Source organism: Hippopotamus amphibius, chromosome 1, assembly GCF_030028045.1.
Source record: "Hippopotamus amphibius kiboko isolate mHipAmp2 chromosome 1, mHipAmp2.hap2, whole genome shotgun sequence".
Classification (NCBI taxonomy): domain Eukaryota; kingdom Metazoa; phylum Chordata; class Mammalia; order Artiodactyla; family Hippopotamidae; genus Hippopotamus; species Hippopotamus amphibius.
Window position 1 is genome coordinate 69,517,042 of NC_080186.1, and position 12,050 is coordinate 69,529,091.

The 12,050-nt window shown below is 34.7% G+C and overlaps 1 protein-coding gene across 1 annotated transcript in view; it reads left to right on the top strand.

Annotated features, from left to right (window-relative positions):
* The window catches only part of SLC44A5 (solute carrier family 44 member 5), a 348,242-nt gene that overhangs the window by 315,510 nt on the left and 20,682 nt on the right, over positions 1-12,050 (top strand). Inside the window, exons 11-13 of the mRNA XM_057695206.1 lie at positions 6,166-6,297; positions 9,808-9,907; positions 11,923-12,015. Of these exons, the coding sequence (XP_057551189.1) occupies positions 6,166-6,297; positions 9,808-9,907; positions 11,923-12,015 (325 nt within the window). The remainder of the gene's footprint in view (positions 1-6,165; positions 6,298-9,807; positions 9,908-11,922; positions 12,016-12,050) is intronic.

Here is a 12,050-nt window from a genome sequence, read left to right on the forward strand (position 1 = left end):
ACACATGTCACTATCAGAAACCAGCAGAATCCCCAACATCTATAGCTCGCTTGAGTTCCAATCCTAGCCCCATAATGTAACTGGGGGACTTTGGAAAATTTCTTAATGATTATAAGGCTCAGTTTCCCTATCCATAACATCGGCATAATAACAGTATCTCCATCTCACAAGACTGCGTGTTAAGTGAGACAATGAATATAAAGCTCTTAGAGCAATCCCTGGAGCACAGGAAACACTCAGCTCGTCTTGGGTTATTGTTACTATCCTGCTCGTTCTCCTTACTGAGTTTCTGGAGAGTTGTTCAGGTCTCTCCAGGTGTTACTCCTCATCTGCTCCTCCTGTGCAGCTGCCCATGAAGAGGCAGGTCCGTCTGGTGGAGGAATGCAAGGACTGCTGTCCCCTAATCTGAAACTTCCAAGAAAACCTTTTGTCTGAAAGGCTTTTTTTTTCTTTTGTTTTCCTCCTTGGAGCTCAAAATATCCCCTTCCCTTTGCCATGTTAGAGTCTGGGCATGTGAACAATTCTCATTGACCAGAACCAATTAAGAGATACAAGAGGGGAGGCCATATAACACCATGGTTACAAACATGTATTTGGAGTTTGAAAAAGGCACAATCCTAGAATCATCACATGTTAATCGTGTTGATGCTCTGCAAGTACATAGTGTCTCTAAGTCATAGATTCCTCAACTGTATAGTAGGAATCTGTGAGTGTTAAATAAGTAATGTATATAAAGTACTTAGGGAGCTGCCTAGCACATAGTGATTGTTCTATGGTATCTGTTATTTTGCTATTATGCAGGAGTATTACTGAGGAAAGAGATTTGAAGCCCAGGGAACATACCTTTAAAAACAAACAAACACTAGGACAGGAGTGAGAAAGCAATAGAAAAATAAATTGGAAAACACTGCTGAGATTTTCACATCCACCAGTTTGAAGGAACTAAATAATCTGAAGGGTCCTCTAGCTATGAAATAATGGCAGAAAATAGTATTGTCTTGTTTTATATAATGTATTCTTTTGATGAGCTTATGAGGAATAAAGGAAATCTCCCCCAAAGAAAAAACATTTTAAACCCACAAGCTAAAAAGTGGGGAACCAAGCAGGAAGCACATGTGAAATTATGGGGAGACCATACCAGCGCTACAATCAAGAGACTTAGAGCCAGCAGAAGAGTAGAGGGTCAGACCTGAAACTCCTGGAGTAGGTCTGGGGTCCTGGAAAACATATAAAATGACCCCAGTTTGGTAGTACCCTTGGGTTGCCAACAGAAACAAATATAAATCCCCTCTAGATGAAAGCACCTTCAATTCAGATCACCAGGCTTCCACAGATTAAAATGAACAAAGTATGAGTTTTAATCAAAATTACCAAACATGCAAGAAAATGGTCTTTTGCAAGAAACAAAAGAAACTATAAACATCAGATTGAGGTCTCCAAGAATTCAGATATGGATTGAATTCTCGTACAGAACATGAGATAATCATGTATAAAATGTTTAAGAATTAAAAATATAATTTAAAAAATAGGAAATCATCAAAAATATCCAGGCATATTGAAGATGAACCAAACAGAACTTTTCAAAACAAAGCAATAAAGTGTTAGATTAAAAATTAAATTGATAGGGACTTCCCTGGTGGTCCAGCTGTTAAGACTCCAAGCTCTCAAACAGGCCCCAGTTCGATCCCTAGTCAGGGAAGTAGATCCCGCATGCTGCAGCTAAAAGAGCCCGCATGCCACAGCTAAAAGAGCCCACATGTCGCAACGAAGATCCCATGTGCTGCAACTGAGATCCAGTGCAGCCAAATAAATAAATAAATAAATAAATAAATAAATAAACTATTTTTAAATTAAGTTGGTAAGTTAAATAGTAAAATAGAGAATTAATGAACTGAAAGATGAACCTCTGAAATAATTATTCAGAATACAGCAGAATGTGACAAGAGGACAAAATATGATTGTGTGGTTAAGAGAGATAGAGAATAGACTGAGAAGGGTCAAAAATGTATCCGCATATTTGAAAGGTATTGGCTGAGAATTTTCTACAACTGATGAAAGATACAAATTCAAAGATACAGGAAGTTCTAATTAATTATCCAAGGAGAGTAAGGGAAGTGAAACCCATATCTAGTTGTACATTCTCATTTGTTCATTCAACAAATATCAGTTGAGCAGCTGCTATGTAACAGGCACTATTCTAGGCTCTTGGGAAAGAACAGTAAACAAGACAAAAGTTCTTACTCTCTTGATGCTTATAGCCTAAGCAAATTATCTATTACAAGGTGATGCTTGCAATGGAAAAAAGAAAAAGTAGAACAGATAAAGAGGGGTTGAGAGTATCAAGGTAGGGCAAAGAGTGCAAACTGCAGTATTAGTAGGGTAGGCCTTTTTGAGATGAGATCTGAGAAAACACTTGAAGGAGGCAATGGAGTTAACCATTGGAGATAAACGAAAAGTTCCAGACAGCGAGCACAGCTAGAGCAAAGTCCTGTAGGTGGAAGCTGTTGAAGAAATGGCTAGAATGCTTGTGTGGATGAGCATACTGAGTAAAGGGGAGAATAGGAGATGAGGTCATAGAATTTATGGAGAGCCAGAGACTTATAGATTATTATAAGATCTTGCTTTTTACTGAGTGAAATGGAGCAGCAAGGTAGGGTTTTGAGCAGAGAAGGGCTGTGAAATGATGACAGCTTTAGTCCCTGTGTTGAGAAGAGACTGTGGTGAGGCAAGGGAAGAAGCAATGAGATCAATGCATAGGTTATTGCAGTAATTCATGTGCCACATGGGGGAAGCTCAGACCAAGGTGGTAGCAGTAAGGATGGGCATATAGATTTTTAATGTAGAACCAACTGAATTTCCTGATGCATTGAATGCAGTTCATGAGAGAGTGTGAGGAGTCAAGAATGACTTCAAAGGTTTTAATCTAAGTAACTGGAGAAATAGAGTTGACATCAACTGAGATAGGGAAGGTTTGAGCAGAACAAGCTTGGTTTAGAAAGGGGATTGATCAGAAGTGTAATTCTGAACATGCTGAGTTTGAGATGTGTATAAGGCATTAAAGTGGAGATGTCAAGCAGGCAGTTGAATATATAGTCTGGAGTTAGAGAGAGAGAGTTAGCCTAAAGGAATATATTTAGGAGTCAGGAGCACTAGAGTCATGAGACTGGCTGAGATTATTAAGAAAATAGGTCTAGGTAGAAATGTGGACCAAAGACTGAATTCAGAGGCCCTCCAACATTAAGAGGTCAGGGAGAAGAGAAGGGACCAGCAAATACAACTGAGGAAAAACAGGTTTTTTTGAAAACTAAAAGCAGGTGATGTTATAGAAGTCAAGGTAAAGACAAACAAACAAAAATGGAGGGAGTGATAAACCATGTCAAATGGGGCCAATAGGTCAAGAAAGATGAGAATTGAGACTAGGCCTTGGATTTAGAAATGTGGTGAGATCATTGGTAATCTGATGAGGGCAGTTTTGGTAGAATAATGAGAAAGAAAAGTCTAGTTAGAGTGGATTGAGAGAGGATGGGAGGAGAGGAACTGTAGACAGACAATATAGATGGTTATTTTGGAGAGTTTTATTTCAATGGGGAACAAGAAACTGGGCAGTGGATTTGGGGAAGAGTGTCGAAAGTAGAATATCTTTTGTTTTATTCTTTAAGATGGGAGAAAGAACAACATGCTTGTATATTGTTTGGAATGATCCATTAGAGAGCAAGAAATTAATCTTGTAAAAGAAAGAAATTGTTGTGAAACTTCAAAATACCAAAGACAAAAGATTTTAAAAACAACCAGAGAGAAAAGACAGATCTCATACAAAGGAACAATTAGTCTGAAGCAGACAACAGCAACAGAAGAAGTAGAATAATACCTTCCAAGAGCTGAGAAAAAATAATGGTCAACCTACAGCTGTACATCCAGCAAAACTATCTTTCAAAAATGAGAGTAATATAAAGATATTTTAAGATAAGTAAAAACCAGAGTTTACAAATAGATATATACTAAAGGAATGCCTACTTTCAAGAAGGAAAATGATTCCACAAAAAAGTATGAAATACAAGAAAGAACGGTGAGCAAAGAAAATGAATTGATAGATGTGTAGGTAGAGCTTAAGAAACTTTGTATAAAATAATGAGAATATCCAATTTTTTGAGGTCTAACTGTACATAAGTAAAATACAGGGGAATAATTAGACTTGGGTGATTATTGAATAATCTAAGTTTCCTGTATTTTCTTGTGTTGACTTTATACTTCGTTAGTAAGTACACATAGTCAATTTTCAAGGGTAATTTATTCTAAAAATAGAGTAGATATCTCCAAGCCAGTAGGGGGAAAATAGAATGTAAGTAAACAAACCAAAACTGATCAATTTTTAAAGGACAAGAATTGGAAGGAAAGTGCAGGTACAAAGTGGAACAGGAAAAGCAAAGATAAGAAGTTTAAAACAAAAATAAATATAGCAATACATTAAATATAAATGTATTAAGCTCATCAGTTAGAATGCAGAGATTGTCAGGTCAGATTAAAATATAAACATACAAATTGGAGCTGTGTTATTTACAGAAGTTATGCAAAACATAAGGAAATTGGAAGTTTGAAAGTGAAGGGCTAGATAAAAATATACTAGCAGTCATTAACCAAAAGAAAGCTGCAGTAGCCATAATAATATCAGACAAAATAGATTTTGGAATGAAAAGCATTGCTAGGGATATAAAGGATACAATTTACTAAAAAGATATACTAATTCTAAACATATATGCATCTAAAGATAGCCTCAAAAGTCATAGAACTATAAGAATTAATAATAAATCAATAAGTAATAAATCTATGTGAGATATAAATATCCCTTAAGAAAAGATTTCAACATATCTTTCTGTTAAAATAAGAGAATAATAAGCACATAATTCAGAATAATTGTTCTTTGGCAGGGAGAGGCAGTGGGTATGATAGGATGAAAATCTCAGGTAGAAGAAAAATTTTTATTTTGTGTAATTAGAGCAAAATTAAGATGATAAAATCTTAAGATAGGCAATGCATTCATATCTATTTTACTGTATGCTTTAAAACTGACATCTGCATTACATATAATTTTGTATGTATCAAATATTCCATAAAGCATTTTTAAAGGAATTTTAAAAAATTCACAGGGAAAGCTATGCCTAAGAGAAAGGGATTTATTTGTATCTCTTTGAGGAAACAACTGTCCTTTCTAATTTAGTCTTGTGTCTCTCCATGGGCCTTACCCTCTCACCTTGTGTCTAGAAAAAAAAACCTGTTAGTTTACAGTTAGAGGTTTTAGAAGCTATTTTCCTTATTACTGCTAGAATATTTCCAATGGACCTAATCCAGACCCATTGATAATTAAAATAAATAGACCCCTTAACTCTGTTTTTTACTTCCACTTTATCTAGACCATGTGAAAAGTCAAATACAGTCTGAAATACAGTCTTAGGGAAATACAGTAAGTCCATGTCTGCCTTGCCTGGACACAATCTTTGATAAGAATATGCTTTTAGATAGTTCCATCAAGACATGACTTCACCATCAAAAAGATTTCAAAAGGGCTTTTTTCAACTTAAATGATTTTTAAAATTTGCTTTTTAAATAGATTTTATGTTAAGAGATAAAAAGTTGATACAGTGAAAATTTTCCTTCTCATTCTATTCCTTAGTCACCAAGTTTCCCACCCTGGAAGCAAAAAGTATATTTCTATGTATCCAGAGATACTTTGTGTCTAAGAAAATACATATTTTGTTCTTACTTCTTATATGAATTATAGCATTTTTTATATGATTTTGTACTTATCTTTTTTTCACTTAACAAAACATCTAGTGATTATTCACTGTCACTAGACATTCTCCTCTTTATATGGATATAGTCTACTGTACAAATATGCCATAATTTTTTTAATCTGTCGCTATTGATGGACATTAAGGTTGTTTCTAGTTAAAAGGACATTTAAAGCCAGATGTTGCTGAAAACATTTATATTGAATACAATAGCACATTTGGACTACTAAATGCCTATAAAATATTTAATGTATAAATGTGAATCTTGCCTTTGTAAAAATGACCATGTTGATCAGTTTCATGTAGATATGTGTTATAAGTATATAGCTCATATTTCAGAAAATATTTTATATTAGTCTACTTTTCTCTCCTTTTCAAGGTATATGGCACTGTTATCAGGAATACAGCAGTCTTCAGGAACAGCCAAATTCTCACTTAACTGTATATCACATCGGAATTCAGACTGATATAAGCATGTACTTTCAACTGAAACAAACATGGTTCGCATTTAGTGAGTGGATTTTAAAAACTTTGTTTTGTTAAAATTGCAATAACAAGAAAGCATCTTTTTGTCTAAAGGAAAACTTGGGTTGGTATAACTTAAATACACTTATTGCTAATGTCATTAAAATAAGTGTGTCTGTAATACTACTAGCTACAGTAAATGGAAAAGTCATTGAGGGGAATTTAGTATATAATCTAGGAAAATGTTACAATGATCTCAAGCTATTTGCCTTCAACTTAAAATGGGTTGGATGTAGATGTTTATAGCCATTAATCTGATATCCAAGAAAGGCATTTTAAAAGGGAAAAAAATGTTTGATTTTTCAAACTTGTTTTTAAAAATAGAAAAAGGGAAAAGAAAAATAAGAAACAAATTTTTCATAACAGGACTTTTAAACTACTTGTTACAGAATTGGAATAATACGTAACTGAAAAGAAATTTACACTTTTGAAATGTTTATTTAGATTGACTTACAAGGGTAATATTAACAAAATTTTAAAAAGCTAGATGATTTCAGAGATGACTTTAATCCTGTAATCCTAGAATGGTTTTATTATTCTATTCCTTGCACTTTATAGAGATTCATGTTCTTTAATCAAGATTTTAAAGATGATCTCTAATTACATGGTGCTCAAAAAAAAAAAGTTGTCTTCATGTATTGTTGAAGCTAGAGAGCAAGGCAGGACAAGTTTGAGGCAGCCTGCTAAGGAGCCCAGAGATAGCCCACAAGGGGGCAGTACCTTGCAGAGCATCATGATTCCAGCATGGATCCTATCACCATAAATCTGAAAACTTAATTTTGCCACTTCACCCAAAAGTCATCAGCTCACAGCATGTCACCAGAGTGCCATTTTATCCATTTACACTATTAGGATACTCTCGCTGTGACCAGAATGCAGACATATAGTCCCACCTAGGACACTGCTTTCCTGGGATCAAGGCATATGGGGAATAAGATTACTAATGAGAAAGTTTTTTAGCAGAGACCCGCGGATAGTCTTGAGAGATGTTTTCTTCAGGCTTATGGCAAGCTTGATGACCTAGCCCTGCTGCGCGGAAGCCCCCACCAGATTCCTTTGTCTGCCAAATTCAGTTTTTCTCTGTTCCTCTGATAGTGCTGAATCAAAATGCTACATTCTTGCTCTTTGGGCTCCCATTTCTAGTTCTCATGCCAGCTAATTCCCTTCACATAACACATTATTGTTTTTTCAAATATGTTTCAGAAGAACTTCATTTATAGTCATTTCTTTTTAACTATAAAAATCAGGCATCTTGGGACTTACATCCTCATTACTTTTCCTGAATTTGAGTGATTCTGTATCTCCTCAGCAGTCCACTTACTATTATCTGTCATTTCTAAAGATGACAAATCTCATCTGTACTGAAACCTCTAGTTTTACTCTCAGATGGATCTTAGTTACAAGTTCTGTGGTCATTCCGCTGCTGTCTCTTAAGAATGTTCAACACAAAAATCATTGAGGTGATCAGAATCTGCCATTGGAAAAGTTAAGAGAGGTACTTTGAGGAAAAAACAGAGCTTTCTTTTATTTTCAGATCTAGCAATACTTATCTTTCCTCAGATGAGTGTTAGCTTTCACAACCCATTTGTCAGACATTAATTAATTACTTGCTCTGTGTTTGATGAAATCCTAGGCACCAGACAAGGGTGTATGTGTGAGATTACAGTAATTGACAGGAACACTAAAAATATGCAGAGTTATACACACAAAAATTATGATTTTTATGAGTCTTAGATTGTATTAGGAAATGGTTCTATTCTCATTTCTATTAATTATACCAGCCTCCTTGGTAAAGTTAGATTTATACCAGCTTCTCTCTAGGGACTCAAAAAATATGTTTCTATCTTTTGCTCTTACTCAAACAGAAGAAAGGAATATAATATATAAATTCAAAAGACAGTTAAATTTCTCTAATATAACCATTTAAAATGCGTGATTTTGTAAAGGTACAAATTTAATATGTAATGTTCTTTTTCAATGCAGTTTCAGAACATAAAGTGACTCTGATATATTTCATATTTTTAAGTTTGTCCAAAGAAGATAATTATTTTCACTTAATATGGCTATACTCCACAATTTGGGCTCAGTTTAGTTTTAAGAGAATCAAATGTGCATAAAAACATAAATACACAGTTTAACAAAAAGACGGTGTAATAGCGAGATGATACATTACTAAGATCTTCCCACATCTCTAGGTTAACTGATTTCTTCTTACTTGGAGATACTAACTGATGTGTGATGTAACATCCGAATCTTAATGGTATAACAATAGAATGAAATAATGAGTGCCCTAACTCTGGACGTGTTCAGGCATGAACAGAGTAACTATCTAGCAAGAGTGCTATTAAAACAGATTCTTTCATGGGTAGGAATTTAATTTAACTTTCCATTAAGTTTCTTTTATAATTTCAGATTCTGTTATTAGCAGTACTATATTTCCTTAATTTAGGATCCATACCTCTTCACTTTTTAACATCTCTGGGGTCAGCATGCATTTTATAATGAATGAATAGATATTTAATAAAGAACTTCTTTACTTTTCCTAAAAGGATATTACTAATTGAAGGTATGTCTTAGAACTGAGAAAATATAGTAATCAGGACTGTTTGGCTTCAAGTAAAAAGAAACAAAGGAACAAGCCAGAGGCAAGGCAGGGGTGTTTATTCTAAGAATATAGAAATGTTTCCACAAACTCAAAATAGCATAAAAGCAGCTGGACTTTCAAGTGTACCTGGATCCAGGAAACAAAAAGCCAAAACGGAGCCAAGACTTCCTCTACTTGCTCTCTTTCTTTACACACATACATTTTATTCTTTCTTTGTAGGTTCACTTACTTCACATAAATATGGTTTTTTACACAATTTATTAAACGTGTATAACTCTTAGTTCAAGAGGTTTATAAACTTTAATTCAAAACTGAACTAGATTCCCTTAATTCTGATTCTAGACTTTTATTACACAGTTTGGCTTGGGTTTACACTGATTTCATCAATGGCAACCATGATGGGTGGAGTCACAAACTAAAACTGTGGCTTCCCAGAAACCGCTCTGTCCATCAGCAAGATCAATTAATTAAGAGGCGCTGTGAGCGGGGTGGCAGCTCAAAATCTTTCTTCTGTAATGACTCTCTTACTCAAAGAAGGAAAAGTGAAGACATCTAAAATAGAGTTGCCTAAAGCAGCCCTTCTTTCCTTCCATGCCTGTTTTCTCATTTCTACAAATGGTGTGAAATGTTTCCATAGATAAAATGAAGCCTGTCTAAACTGAGTTGTTTTAACTCTAGCTAAAAGTATTGATCTAGATTTTTTTTAGCTTTTCTGGGAGGTTTTGAAAGTGAATTTCTAAAACTGGCGTTTTTGGAGAGGTAGCACTGCTTAAATTATGAAGTGTCAGAACTGGCAGAAATAATCATGAAGATCAGTCCTAACTTTTGCAGAGAAAGTTTGCTTTTTGGGTTGATCTGCATCACACACTAATTTTTTCTTCCTGTTTAAAGTGATAATACTCTGCATCCTTGAAGTGTTCATCATTCTCATGCTGATCTTCCTCAGGAAACGAATCCGCATCTCCATCGCCCTGCTGAAGGAGGGGAGCAAGTAAGGCCTTGCTGGAGAAACACATAATGTACATCTTAATGTGTATCAGTCAGTCATATCTGTCACTGCTTGTTTGTAGATGCCCCAGATTATTTTCCTTTTAAGATGACTTGTTAAACCTGCTTTCCATTCAAGAAGACTTGTTCAAGTTCAGACTCTGCCACGTATTAAAAAGTCCAAGCTAACAAGTCTTTCAACATCCCTAAACCTCAATTACCACAGGGTAAAATAAAGCTAAAACCTGTGTAGTCTATGCACTAGCACTTTTTTTTTAACACCAGATATATATTAGGAGAATAACTTATGTGAAGGTAAGTAATAAAGTGCTACATAAAAGTTAGTTATATGTTATATTACTCCCATTCTGAGTCCTATGTTAATATTAATGGTTGAGATCATTTGCAGAACTTTAAATCACCATAATTCTATAAAGTCAATTACGTGCTCTTGCTAGTTTTATATAAGTAACAAAATTTGCCAGTAGACAGAATAATTGGTTCTAGCAGCACCAGACGATATGTTTTATATCTACAGCTCTCAATTAAGGAACACTTTATACCCAGAGACATTTTTATTTTAAAATGCTACAAAATAAACACAATTTTTCATAAAATTCATGCTGTGAGGTAATAACACCTACAGTTTCTAAACGATTCCAAAAGGTCACTTGAGGATAATACTTTAAACTTTTGAATAATGCATGGAAACAACATGGAAAGTGTTGCTACAAAGCAAATAGATCATGTTCTCTATTTAGAATGATGGAAACTGAGGTGTTAATGACAAGGACCGAATTATTTTAAATAGTCTTTCAGAACTGTTTTAACAAAATCGTCATCTGTAATAATAATAGTGCCAGTGTTTGAAATAGTTAACAAGCAGTTTGTTAAACTCTCTCCTTCCCACAAAAACCGAAGCCCTATCATTAGCCACTGAAAACTACTAATTTGCTGGGTTATTTCTTAAATAATATCATATTGTACGATTCACTTATCCCACTGCTATGCCTCTAAGTGTGTGTGTGTGTGTGTGTGTCTGTTAAAGGGCAGTTACTACTGTGACTGGTTAATCATTTTTTCAGGAGAAAATAAGAGCTGGAATAAATGGGCATGAGAATACAGGGTAAACATAGGGATGCCCAACAATTCACTCAACAGCAGTGTCTGGGGAAAAGAGAATAGCATAGCCCAAATAGTGAGGCGGAGAAGGTAACAAATACAAAAACGAGTCTAAAATGTGTCAGTGCATTAGGAGTGGACATAGTTCCATCATAGTTCTCAGTGGCTATATCAAACAGCATAGGGTTAATTTACTGTCACATGCTGAAAAGATTATAGGGCAACCAGGATATGAATATTTTAGAAACCATATCTCAGGAGGAAATATCAAAAGAATTATTATCCTACAGAATAAAAGAATAAAGAGTTGATGTGTGGAAAAGGTGATCATTTCTTCTCCAGAAGGTGGTGGATATAAGTTACATGCAGGCAGATAAGGAAGAACTTTCTAATACTTTGGTTGTTAAGAAAATAGAATAAGCTGTGTCATAAAAAAAAGTAAGTTCCTTTCACTCAGTGAGGTCACCACAGACTAATGAACATGTTTTGAAGATAGTTCAGAAGGAATTCTTGAATTAGGGATGGATTCTCACATTGATCAGATGATCTTCAAGGTCCTCTCCAATTTTAAAAGTCTAAACAAAAGGGAGAAATACGAGGGTTATAATGCATCAAATCTTTATGCATCAGACAGAAATAACCAAAGAAGAGGAGGCTTGGGGAACTTTGGGCAGGAATCAAACACGAGCACTGCAAGAATGCTTACTAAAAATGAATAAATAAAATTTTAAAACCAACTAAGTATATATACACATGCAAAAAAGAGTCAATGGTTATTACCACTGTTCTTAGAATGAATTCAGTCAAAGACTTATTTCTAGTTCTAACAGACACAATTTTAATTGAGAAATTATAATTCTGGATCATTTTGAATTTCAACTATTTGTTTTATTTCAGAGCCATTGGATACATCCCTACTACCTTAATTTATCCAGTTTTAACTTTCATTTTCCTCTCAATCTGCATTTCCTACTGGGCTGTGATAGCAGTGTATCCTTTGGTAATAAACCTCTTTAAAACTCAGG